Raw genomic sequence first — 12,087 nt, 5'->3', positions numbered from 1 at the left:
GTTGCTTAAAAGGGTGAGGTGGGGGTGGGGTGGGGAACTGGGAGCCGTTGGGGGGGTGCTGGTATCTTTCCTCGCCGCGTGACGGGGTGAGTAAAGGGGTTGTAGGGAATGGGGGGGGTCTGGGGGTATCCCTGGGGGTGGGGGGGCACCCATAGCTCTTGGGGGGGGGGGGGGGGGCACCCTTGGGAGTAGGTGGGCAGCCCTCGGGGGATGTTGGGGGGTGGGGGTGGGGGTCAGGGGACACCCCTGGGGGTGGGTGGGCACCCCATGGGTATTGGGGAGGGGGCACCTATGGGTATTGGGGAGGGGGCACCCCTGGGGGGTTCAGGGGACACCCCTGGGGGTGGGTGGGCACCCCGGGGGGATGTCGAGGGGGCACCCATGGGTGTTGGGGAGGGGGCACCCCTGGGGGGTTCAGGGGACACTCCTGGGGGTGGGTGGGCAGCCCTGGGGGGATGTCGAGGGGGCACCCATGGGTGTTGGGGAGGGGGCACCCCTGGGGGGTTCAGGGGACACTCCTGGGGGTGGGTGGGCAGCCCTGGGGGGATGTCGAGGGGGCACCCATGGGTGTTGGGGAGGGGGCACCCATGGCGGGGGTTGGGGGACACCCCTGGGGGTGGGTGGGCAGCCCTAGGGGGATGTCAGGGGGGCACCCATGGTTCTGGGGGGCCCCGGGGGTCTTGGGGGTGCACCCCTGGGGACTGGGGGGCCTGGAAGGGTCAGAGGGGCCCTGGGGGGGGGTCCTGGGGGGGTGTGTGTGTTTGACAGGAACCCCTGGGGGGGTTGGGGGGCCCGGAGGGGTCAGGGGGGTCCTGGGGGGGGGGGGGGTTGGGCAGGAACCTCTGGGGGGGTTGGGGGGCCTGGAGGGGTCAGGGGGGTCGTGGGGGGGGTCTGTGAGGGGGGGTTGGCACCTCCCAGAGGTGGGCGCCCTGGAGAGGTTTGGGGGTCCCTGGGGGGGGTTGTGGGGAAGAATCGGTGCCCCAGGGGGGGTCCTGGGGGGGTTGGTACCACCCATAGGTGGGGGTCTTCGGGGGGTTTGGGGGGGATTCCAGGTGGGGTTGGTGCCCCGGTGGGTCCCCTGGGGGGGAGGGAGGGGGGGGGGGGGGGCACCCATGGGGGGGTTCAGACTTGGTACCCAGAAACCTTTCTTCACTGGGGGGGGGGTGGGTGTCAAATGCCCTCCGGCGTGTTTTTCGGGAGGGGGGTGATGTCCTGTCGGCGTCTTTAAGGCGAAAACATCCTTAATGATATGGTTTGATATGGTTTGATATGGTTTGATATGGTTTAATATGGCTTAATGTGGTTTAATACAGTCTAGTCTAATACGGTTTAATACGGTTTAATACGGGCTAGTTTAATATGCTTTGATACGGTTTAGTACAGTTTAGTATGGTTTAGCGTGATCTACTTTAACATGGTTTAATTTGATTTGATCTGGTTTGATGTGGTCTAGTCTAATAATAGTTTGATATGGCTTGATAGAACGTGGCTTAATATGGTTTAATATGGTTTAATACAGTCTAGTCTGGTTTGATGTAGCCCGGTTTGGCACGGTTTGATATAGCCCGGTTTGGTACGGACTGGTTTGATACAGCCTGGTTTGGTACGGACTGGTTTGATACAGCCCGGTTTGGCACGGACCGGTTTGATACAGCCCGGTTTGGCACGGACCGGTTTGATACAGCCCGGTTTGGCACGGACCAGTTTGATACAGCCCGGTTTGGCATGGTTTGATACAGCCCGGTTTGGCACGGACCAGTTTGATACGGACCGGTTTGGCACGGACCGGTTTGGCACGGACCGGTTTGATACGGACCGGTTTGATACAGCCCGGTTTGGCACGGACCGGTTTGGTACTGACCGGTTTGATACAGCCCGGTTTGATACAGCCCGGTTTGATACAGCCCGGTTTGGCACGGACCGGTTTGATACAGCCCGGTTTGGTATGGACCGGTTTGATACAGTCCGGTTTGGCACGGACCGGTTTGGTACGGTTTGATATAGACTGGGTTGAATGGGTTTTAATACGGTTTAATATATTCTAGTCTAATATGGTTTGATAGGGTTTAATACAGCCTAGCCTGGCCTGGCCTGGCCTGGTTTGGCCTAGCCTGGTTTAGCCTGGCCTGGTTTAGCCTGGTTTAGCCTGGCCTGGCCTGGCCTAGCCTCGTTTAGCCTGGCCTGGCCTGGTTTAGCCTGGCCTGGCCTGGTTTGGCCTGGTTTAGCCTGGCCTGGCCTGGTTTGGCCTGGTTTGGCCTGGTTTGGCCTGGCCTGGCCTGGCCTGGTTTGGCCTGGTTTGGCCTGGCCTGGCCTGGCCTGGCCTGGCCTGGTTTGGCCTGGCCTGGCCTGGCCTGGTTTGGCCTGGCCTGGCCTGGCCTGGCCTGGTTTGGCCTGGCCTGGCCTGGCTTGGCCTGGTTTGGCCTGGCCTGGCCTGGCTTGGCCTGGTTTGGCCTGGCCTGGCTTGGCCTGGTTTGGCCTGGCCTGGTTTGGCCTGGTTTGGCCTGGCCTGGCCTGGTTTACCCTCCCTGGCCTGGTTTACCCTGGCCTGGCCTGGTTTACCCTGGCCTGGCCTGGTTTACCCTGGCCTGGCCTGGCCTGGTTTGGCCTGGCCTGGCCTGGCCTGGTTTGGCCTGGCCTGGCCTGGCCTGGCCTGGTTTGGCCTGGCCTGGCCTGGCCTGGCCTGGCCTGGCCTGGCCTGGCCTGGTTTGGCCTGGCCTGGCCTGGCCTGGCCTGGTTTGGCCTGGCCTGGCCTGGCCTGGCCTGGCCTGGCCTGGTTTGGCCTGGTTTGGCCTGGTTTGGCCTGGTTTAGCCTGGCCTGGCCTGGTTTGGCCTGGTTTAGCCTGGCCTGGCCTGGTTTGGCCTGGTTTGGCCTGGTTTGGCCTGGTTTATTCTGGCCTCGTTTAGCCTGGCCTGGTTTGATATGGTTCAATATAGTCTAGTCTAGCTTGGTTTAGCCCAGCTTAGCCTGGTTTAGCCTGGTTTGATATGGTTTACTACAGTCTAGTCCAGCCTGGTTTAGCCCAGTCTAGCCTGGTTTAGCCGTGTCTGGTTTAATCTGGTTTAATCTGGTTTAATCCAGTTTTGTCTAGCCTGGTTTAGTACAGTTCAGTATAGCTGGGTTTGATACAGCCTGGTTTAACGTGGTTCAGTCTAATATGGTTCAACATTGTTTAGCCCGATTCGCCCCGATTCGCCCCGATTCGCCCCGAGTCGCCCCGAGTCGCCCCGATTCGCCCCGATTCGCCCCGATACAGCTCGATATGCCCCGATACAGCCCGATAGAGCCCGATACACTTTGAATTTTGGGTAGGGGTCAGGCAATCGGCCCAGGGGATGGATTTGGTCCTTCCCGCCCGGCATTTTTTCCCCATTTTTTTTTTTGCTGTCCCCCTCCCCGCCGCAGGTGGGCTACCAGATCCGCTTCGAGAGCAGCCGCTCGCCCGCCACCAGCATCCTTTTCCTGACGGAGGGGCTGCTGCTGCGGCAGGCGCAGCGGGAGCCCAGGCTGCCCGCCTACCGCGTCGTCATCGCCGACGAGGTCCACGAGCGGCACCTGCACGGCGATTTCCTGCTGGGCGTCCTGCGGCGCCTGCTGCCCGCGCGGCCCGACCTCAAGCTGGTGCTTATGTCGGCCACCATCAACATCCGCCTTTTTTCGGGATATTTCGGGCGTGCCCCCGTGCTGCAGGTGCCGGGAAGGATTTTTCCCATTTCGGTAAGATTTTCGGGATGGAGGAATCATTTTTCACATCTCGGTAATATTTGAGGGACGAATCGGTTTTTTTTTTCCCATCTTGGGAAGATTTTTGGGATGAATCGTTTTTCCCATCTCGGTAAGATTTTAGGGACGTATCATTTTTCCCATCTCGGCAGGACTTTCAGGATAAATCATCGTTTTTCCCATCTCAGAAGATTTTCGGGACGAATCATTTTTCCCATCTTGGTAAGATTTTCGGGACGAATCATTTTTCCCATCTCGGAAGATTTTCGGGACGAATCATTTTTCCCATCTCGGAAGATTTTCGGGACGAATCGTTTTTTCCATCTCGGAAGATTTTCGGGACGAATCGTTTTTTCCATCTCGGGAAGATTTCAGGGATGGGATGAATCGTTTTTCCCGTCTCAGTAAGATTTTTGGGATGAATCGTTTTTCCTGTCTTGGTAAGATTTTCGGGATGGATGAATCATTTTTCCCATCTCTGTAAGATTTTTGGGACAAATCGTTTTTCCCATCTGGGGAAGATTTTTGGGATGGGATGAATCATTTTTCCCATTTCGGGAAGATTTTCGGGAGGGAGGAATCATCGTTTTTCCCATCTCGGGAAGATTTTCGGGATGGATGAATCGTTTTTCCCATTTCGGGAAGATTTTCGGGATGGAGGAATCATCGTTTTTCCCATTTCGGGAAGATTTTCGGGAGGGAGGAATCATCGTTTTTCCCATCTGGGGAAGATTTTCGGGAGGGAGGAATCATTGTTTTTCCCATCTCGGTAAGATTTTTGGGATGGAGGAATCATCGTTTTTCCCATTTCGGTAAGATTTTCGGGAGGGAGGAATCATCGTTTTTCCCATCTCGGGAAGATTTTCGGGAGGGAGGAATCGTTTTTTTTTCCCGTCTCGGTAAGATTTTCGGGACGAATTGTTTTTCCCTTCTTGGTGAGATTTTAGGGATGAATCTTGGCGCGGGGCGAACGTGAATCTCTCCCTGGAGCCAACGTGACCTCCCTGTCTCTCCTCCAGGTGATCTACCAACCGATCCCTAAGGAAGAAGGATCCACGGTGGGGAAATCGGGGAAAGCGGAGCGCCTGGATCCCCTCCCCTACCTGCGGGTGCTACAAGCCATCGACCACAAGTACCCGCCGGAGGAACGCGGGGACCTGCTGGTCTTCCTCAGCGGGGTGGCCGAAATCGGCGCGGTGCTGGAGGCGGCGCAGCCGTACGCTGCCCGGACGCAGCGTTGGATCATCCTCCCCTTGCACAGCACCCTCTCCGTGGCGGAGCAGGATAAGGTGGGCTCAACCTTGGGAATTGGGGGTGGGATTCTGGCACGGAGGGAAGAATCCCGGAGCCGTGACGCGGCGCTGGGTGGTTTTGGGGTGCAGTTTCCCGTCTGCAGAGGTTGGCTCCGCGCTGGAGCCGGCCCTGTTGACCCAGGACTGTTATTTCATTATTTCTTCTTACCCAGGATTGTTATTTTTTTGTTATTTTTTCGTCTTCATGACCCAGGACCCTTATTTCGTTATTTCTTCCTACCCAGGATCGTTATTTTTTTGTTATTTTTTCATCTTCATGACCCAGGACCCTTATTTCGTTATTTCTTCCTACCCAGGATTGTTATTTTTTTGTTATTTTTTCGTCTTCATGACCCAGGACCCTTATTTCGTTATTTCTTCCTACCCAGGATCGTTATTTTTTTGTTATTTTTTCGTCTTCATGACCCAGGACCGTTATTTCGTTATTTCTTCTTACCCAGGACCGTTATTTTTTTGTTATTTTTTCGTCTTCGGGTCTTCATGACCCAGGACCGTTATTTCGTTATTTCTTCTTACCCAGGACCGTTATTTTTTTGTTATTTTTTTGTCTTCGGGTCTTCGTGACCCAGGACCGTTATTTCATTATTCTTACTCAGGATCGTTATTTTTTGGTTATATTTTGTCTTCGGGTCTTCCTGACTCAGGAAGTTATTTCATTATTTCTTCTTACCCAGGACCGTTATTTTTTGGTTATTTTTTGTTATTTTTTCATTTCAGGTCTTCGTGACCCAGGACCGTTATTTCATTACTTCTTCTCACCCAGAATCGTTACTTTTTTTGTTATTTTTTCATCTTCATGACCCAGGACCGTTATTTCGTTATTTCTTCTTACCCAGGACCATTGTTTTTTTGTTATTTTTTGTTATTTTTTCATTTCAGGTCTTTGTGACCCAGGACCGTTATTTCTTCTTACCCAGGATCGTTATTTTTTTTTATTATTTTTTCATCTTCAGGTCTTCGACGTGGCCCCTCCCGGTGTCCGTAAGTGCATCCTCGCCACCAACATTGCGGAGACCTCGGTGACCATCGACGGCGTCCGCTTCGTTCTGGATTCGGGTAAAAATTCCCCCTCCGGCTGCTCCCTCTCCTCCTGCCCTGTCTCCAGCTTCTCCATCCCTCCTCCTCCTCCTTCCAGGGAAGGTGAAGGAGATGAGTTACGACCCTCAGGGCAAACTCCAGCGCTTGCAGGAATTCTGGATCAGCCGGGCAAGCGCCGAGCAGCGGAAGGGTCGTGCCGGCAGAACCGGTCCTGGCGTCTGCTACCGGCTCTACGCTGAGTCCGACTACGATGCCTTTGCCCCCTACCCCGTGCCAGAGATCCAGCGGGTCGCCCTGGACGCTCTGGTGCTCCAGGTAAAATCGGGGATCCGTTTGCTGGCGGGGGGGTGTGGAAATTTGGGGAGAGCTTGGAGGGGATGCATGGGGGGTTTCGTGAACCTCCGGGCTCTTCGGGTCGTCCCCGGGCTCGTTCTCCGCGCGTTTCTCTTTCAGTTGAAGAGCATGGGGCTGGGTGACCCCCGGACCTTCCCTTTCCTGGAGCCCCCTCCCCCCTCCAGCCTGGAGCTGGCCGTGCGCTACCTGAAGGACCAGGGAGCCCTGGATGAGGCTGAAGATCTGACGCCCATCGGGAACCTGCTGGCCCAGCTGCCGGTGGACGTGGTGGTGGGTGAGTAATCTGGGGGGGGGGGCGTCCCCTCGGAGCGGTGACGCTGTGAGGAGCCCTGGAGGGGTGGGGGGTCTCTCCCTTGGCCTTCACTGCCTGCCCTGCCCTCCCCACGTAGGCAAGATGCTGGTCCTGGGCGCGCTGTTTGACCTGGCTGAGCCCACCCTGACGGTGGCGGCGGCGCTGAGCGTGGCGTCCCCCTTCCTGCGGGCTGCTCACCCCAATCCTGACTGCGCCACGGCCCGGCGGCCCCTCGAGAGCCCCCACGGGGACCCCCTAACGCTGCTCAATATCTTCAACCAGTGGGTCCAGGTGGGATTCCTGCCTAAGGGGGGGGCGGCGAGTCGCGTTCGGGGTGGGGGGAGGTGGGCTTGAGGCTGCTGGGGGTGGGGGGGGGGCGCTGCTTTTGGGGGTGCAGGGGGGGTGGGAAGGACAGGGTGTCTCTGTTGGGGGGGGTGCTGAGCCGCGATGTCCCGGAGCAGGTGAAATCGGAGCGGGGTGGCAGCTCTCGGAAATGGTGCCGCCGCCGGGGTTTGGAGGAGCATCGGCTTTACGAAGCCGCCAACCTGCGGCGCCAGTTCCAGGTAGGGGCAGGATGCGACCCCGGATCCTCAGCTTCGGGCCGGAGAGGGAATTCCCAGTGCCGGGAAGAGCTGAAGCGGCTTGTGCTCCCCCAGCCTACCCATCTCCTGGCTGTGGGGGCTCAGCACCCTTCTCCTGCCGCCCCAGGAGCTTCTTCGAGACCACCAGCTTGTGGAGGAAACCTCCAGCCAGCCCAGCGACAGCTACAGCCGGCAGAGCCGACACCGGGAACGTCGGGAGCTGCACCGGCTCTGGCGTTCCCACGCGGAGACGGAGGGTCGGAAGCGCAAGGTGCTGCGGCTGCAGGATGGAGCAGGTGCCTCCTCTGGCGAGGAGGAGGAGGATGGTGGCACCCGTGGAAAGCACAGCGTCGATATCCAGGTGAGCCTCGCACAGCCGTCTCCTCCGCTGGGGAGGCAGGATCCGACCCTCTGGCGCTTTGCTCTCTTTTACAGGACGTCAAGTTCAAGCTCCGGCACGACGTGGCTGAGCTCCAGGCCGCATCCAGCTCGACCCTCTCCTGCTCGCAGCTCGCCCTGCTCAAGCTGGTGCTGTGCAGGGGGCTTTACCCCCAGCTGGCCGTGCCCGACGCGCTCAACAGCGGCCGCAAGGACTCCGATCAGGTCCGCCGCCGCCCCCAACTCGCCCTGGCGCCCACCTCGGGGGTCCCCTGCCGCCCTCCCCTCACCGCTCCTTTTGCTCTCGCCGCAGATTTTCCACACCAAAAGCAAGCAGGGTGTCGTGCTTCATCCCACCTGCGTCTTCGCCACCAGCCCGGAGCTGCTCCACGCCAAGGAGGGAGCGGGGACCAAAGGTAGGGTGACCCCTGGTTTTTTCTCCCTGGCTTTTTCCACGTCGGATGAAAGCGCTTCCAGCCCTTGGGGGGTTGGCAGATGTTGGGGGATGGGGTCTGGGGTCCAGCTGAGCCCCTTCCTCGCCCCCGTAGACCCCACGGAGGGGCTGAGCTGCCACCACCAGCTCCTCGCCTTCGTCTCGCTACTGGAGACCACCAAGCCCTACCTGGTGAACTGCGTCCGGGTGCCGGCCCTACATGTGAGCTCTTTGCTCTCCCCCTCCTCCTCCTCCTCTCCCAGCCCTCCCGGGAGCCTTCATCACCCCAAACCAGTTGTGTTTTCCAGACTCTCCTGCTCTTCTCCCGTTCCCTGGACACCAACGCGGACTGCACCCGGTTGGTAGCCGATGGCTGGCTGGAGCTCACCGTCCCCGACGCGGACACTGCCCTGCGCCTGCTCTCCACAGCCCTGCAGCTTCGCTCTTCCTGGGAAAAACTCCTCCACCAGCTGCTGGAAGGTCGGGAGGAGGAGTCGGGCCGCCGGCCGAGCTCCCGGGATGTATCCGCGCTCAGCCGGGGCTTGCGGGAGTTCCTGCGGATGGAGGTGGTGTGGCTGTGACCGTGGTCCGTGTGGCTTCCATCCTGCTCCGGTGCTTTGGATGCTGAGGAAGGATGAGGGGAGGTGGTGCAGCCCCCCACCCTGACGTCCCCGTGTCCCCTCGCAGGTGCCGCACCGCCTGCGCCAGCTCACAGGGCTGGAGAAACAGAACCTCTACATCGGTCCCCAAACCGTGGCCGCCGCCCCCCGCCTCCCGGGGCTCTTCCAGGGGATGGAGATGAAGCCTGACGAGGTGAAAGGTGGCCACAGGGTGACCGAATTTCTCACCTACAACTGCCTGGCCGTGAGTACGCCCACCGCCCCCCCCCACACCCCGCCTCCTGCCCCGTCTGCCCCTCCCCGGGGGGGGGTCTGAGCATCCCCTTCGCATCCCACAGACGGACACGGACCTCTACAGCGACTGCCTGCGGAGCTTCTGGACCTGCCCGCACTGCGATCTCCACATGCCTTTCACCCCCTTGGAGCGTATGTGCCACGAAAGCGCTTGCCGACCCTCCGAGGGTGAGTTTCCCCCCCCCCCCCCCCCCCCCCCAACCCAGGGGGGCTGGGACAAGGGACAGTCCGGGAGAACCAGCCGGGATCTCCCTGGGAAGAGCCCGGGTGGGATCTCCGCTCCGTGGGCGACCGAGGAGAGGGGTGGCAGCGTTTACGCCGGCTTTTAGGAGGGGATACCACCAAGAGCCGCGTTTTGGCGGTGTGATACGGTCTGGCAGGGCTTCGGTTTCCCCCTGATCCCTGTTTTTCTTGGCGTTTTCCTGCAGCCCCCTTGGAAGAAGCTGCTGAAAGCTCATCCAAACCCTCCGCCCTCCAAAGACCCTACCACTGCGACGTTTGCCAGCAGGATTTCACCTTCACCCCCACGGAGATCCTGCGGCACAAGAAACAGCACCGGTGAGCGGAGCTTCGCGGGGGATGCTCCCGGTGAACGGTGGTGCTGAGCACCGCGGTGCCAGGATGGACCCCATCCCCCAGGCGAAGCAGGGGACCCCCGTAACGGGGGAGGAGCCACCGCCTCCGTTGCCCTCGGTGAGTCTGGCTGGATCCCAGAAGGAATTTGGGGGCTTGGGGATATCCCGGTGGCTCGTCGCGGTGTTGGTCGTCCTCAAGTAGGGGCAACCTGGTTTTACTCTCCTGTCTTTTTTTTTTAAAAAAAAATAAATAATATTTTGGAGAAAGTTGGCACCAGCCCGAGTGTGGGTGCAGCGGGGTCGGGGGGCTGGAGGACAAGGGGCATTTGGGGGGGGGGGGGGTCTCCTGCCTGCGATGCTGCCAGGCACGGCGTGGCCAGAGTGTGGCACTCCTCTACCGGCGTCCTCGCTGCCTCATCTCTGCTCCCTGTATCCCGTGGGAAAACAGGACTCAACCCCCCATCCCCCCCCCCCCCCCATATTAATATCGCGTGACCTGAGCATCCCTTTGGAGGACGCTCGCTCCCAACCTGGCGAGAAGATAACGGAATAAAGGTGTTGCCTTAGGAATTCTGCTCCGGTGCTTTTTGGAGCTAAAAAACCTGGAAAAAGGCAAATCCAGAGCGGCTCGCAGCCCTGTGCCCCCCGCGGGGGCAAATGCCGCGATGGCAGGAGCTTCTCCGCTGTCTAAACCCATTTAAAATGCATTAATTAGCAGCTTCGTGCGCTGCGTTAAGCTCAAGCAGGGTTATTGGCGGGGCCTTTCCTAATTAAAAACCATTTGATGGTATTTTGAGTTCTGTGGCACGTCGCGTTTTAGTCGCCTGGCAAAGAAAATAATGAAAAAGCGGGGTTTGAAAATAAATAATGAAAAAGCGGGGTTTGAAAATAAATAATGAAAAAGCGGGGTTTGACCATCCTTTTGATGCTTTGGGGTAAGGAGCTGCTCCAAGGGCAAAGTTTCCCCCGATTTCAAATCTTTTCAGCCTCGCGATTTTCTGTAAGGAATTAACCGTCGCTGGCGGTGTCACAGCGTTTGCATGAATTAATTAAGCAGGTGATTTGCTGAGCGGATTATTTGGGGTGGGTGGGATGCTAATTCAGGTCTTGACCACCCGTCTCTTAGCTGGGTGCCATCCCACCCGGGTTTTTGGGATACAGGGAGAGCAGTCTCCCCCAAATTTAGCAGCGGGGAGCAGCGGGGGGGGGGGGTGATGCTCCTGTTGCCATGGCAGCCAGGCGGGATGGGAGATGCTTCTGCCATGGCAACAGGCATCAGATGGGTTTGGCTTTGCTGTTTTCGGCTACAGGAGCCCCAGTTCTTTGCCCTCCCCAGTAGGTCGAGCGATGGAGGGTGATTTAAATCCCAGCTGATGTTTCTGGAAGCCAAATGTCTGCAACAGTCCGGCTCCACGTGCCTGAGATGCTCTGAAAATATATATATATTTTTTTTTTTAACCCCCCCCGAAAGCTGGGCTTTGCTTTCCAGGATGCCAACGGCCGTTTAGTCCCCAGTTCCTGGGCCAGGGGGCTACTTCAGCTTCATTCTGGGCCACCTGACCCTACTAAATGCCACCCCCAACCCACCCGGACCCCCTCCTCCGGTTTCATTTAACCAAATTTAATATTCTCGCCTTTGTGAGAACCCAGCAGCAATAATCGTTGGGGATCGTAAAGCACAGACCTGCTCTGGCTGTTGACCACCCTCTTGGGGAAAAAAAAAACCCCAAACCCAAAAACAAACAAAAAAACCACCCACAATTTAATTTTTTCCTTTAATGTAAAGCCTTATTGCTTTTAAACCGAGCTTGGAGCAAGTTTGCATAACAGAAAATGAAATAAGGTCGTCACGGCCATAAAAATGGGATTAATTTACTTGGGGGCCAGCTAATAAATGCTACAAATTCATCTAACGTGAGAAAGAAGTTGGATTTTTAAAGGAATTTATCCATGTTTCCATCCCTGCGGTGGCCGTGGGCTGTTTGTGCCCTGGGGTTTGCTCCCAGGTGGTGTAAAACTGGAGGCTGGTGTAAGCGCAGGAGGGTCAGTCCTGGGGCTGATCCTCGTCAACGCCGTCGTTAACGACCTGGGTGACCTCATCAGGTGCTCCCAAGGAAAGCTTAATGCTTAAATAATTAAAAAAACCCCCCATAATTATAATTAAAAAAAAGTATATAAAATAATAATAATTTTTTTTCCTTTACAAATGAGGGCTTCTTCCCAGCAACAGCGAGCAGAGAGTTGGGTGGTTTTTGTTTTTTGGGTTTTTTTTTGTTTTTTGTTTTTTTTTTTTAAATTTAATCTCAATTTGCACACACTGAGCAATTACCCAGCCGCCCTCTTCAACCCTAGCGAACGGCCTAATTTGTCCTTGGCAGTTATTAATATTATTATTATTTATTTTCCCAGAGGTTGAGGTAAAACGCGTGAGCCTCTAGATGAAACCGACGGCGCGTTGTTTGGGAATAATTAATGTTAATTGTTCCAG

At 57.2% G+C, this 12,087-nt stretch overlaps 1 protein-coding gene across 1 annotated transcript; it reads left to right on the top strand.

Moving 5' to 3' along the window:
- Positions 1-291: 291 nt before the first annotated feature.
- DHX34 (DExH-box helicase 34) lies at positions 292-9,870 on the top strand. The gene is made up of 17 exons (XM_037371939.1): positions 292-295; positions 1,740-1,993; positions 3,311-3,715; positions 4,741-5,010; positions 5,988-6,090; positions 6,170-6,387; positions 6,526-6,700; positions 6,816-7,009; positions 7,180-7,281; positions 7,427-7,660; positions 7,735-7,902; positions 7,991-8,093; positions 8,226-8,332; positions 8,419-8,676; positions 8,798-8,974; positions 9,069-9,192; positions 9,453-9,870. Exons 1-17 carry the CDS (start codon positions 292-294, stop codon positions 9,584-9,586), a joined length of 3,030 nt encoding a protein of 1,009 aa, XP_037227836.1. The 3' UTR covers positions 9,587-9,870.
- Positions 9,871-12,087: the final 2,217 nt, after the last annotated feature.

This window comes from Falco rusticolus, chromosome 21, assembly GCF_015220075.1.
Source record: "Falco rusticolus isolate bFalRus1 chromosome 21, bFalRus1.pri, whole genome shotgun sequence".
Lineage (NCBI taxonomy): Eukaryota > Metazoa > Chordata > Aves > Falconiformes > Falconidae > Falco > Falco rusticolus.
Note: the sequence above shows the minus strand (reverse complement) of the source record. Positions and strands in the feature narration are given on the sequence as shown.

What these genes read in the sequence shown, in the direction of transcription:
- DHX34 (XM_037371939.1), top strand. An exon ending in GCACGGACCGGTTTGGTACG is followed by an intron (nt 1,994 to 3,310) that starts GTTTGATATAGA and finishes AATTTTGGGTAG; the next exon opens with GGGTCAGGCAATCGGCCCAG. An exon ending in TCACCTACAACTGCCTGGCC is followed by an intron (nt 8,975 to 9,068) that starts GTGAGTACGCCC and finishes CGCATCCCACAG; the next exon opens with ACGGACACGGACCTCTACAG.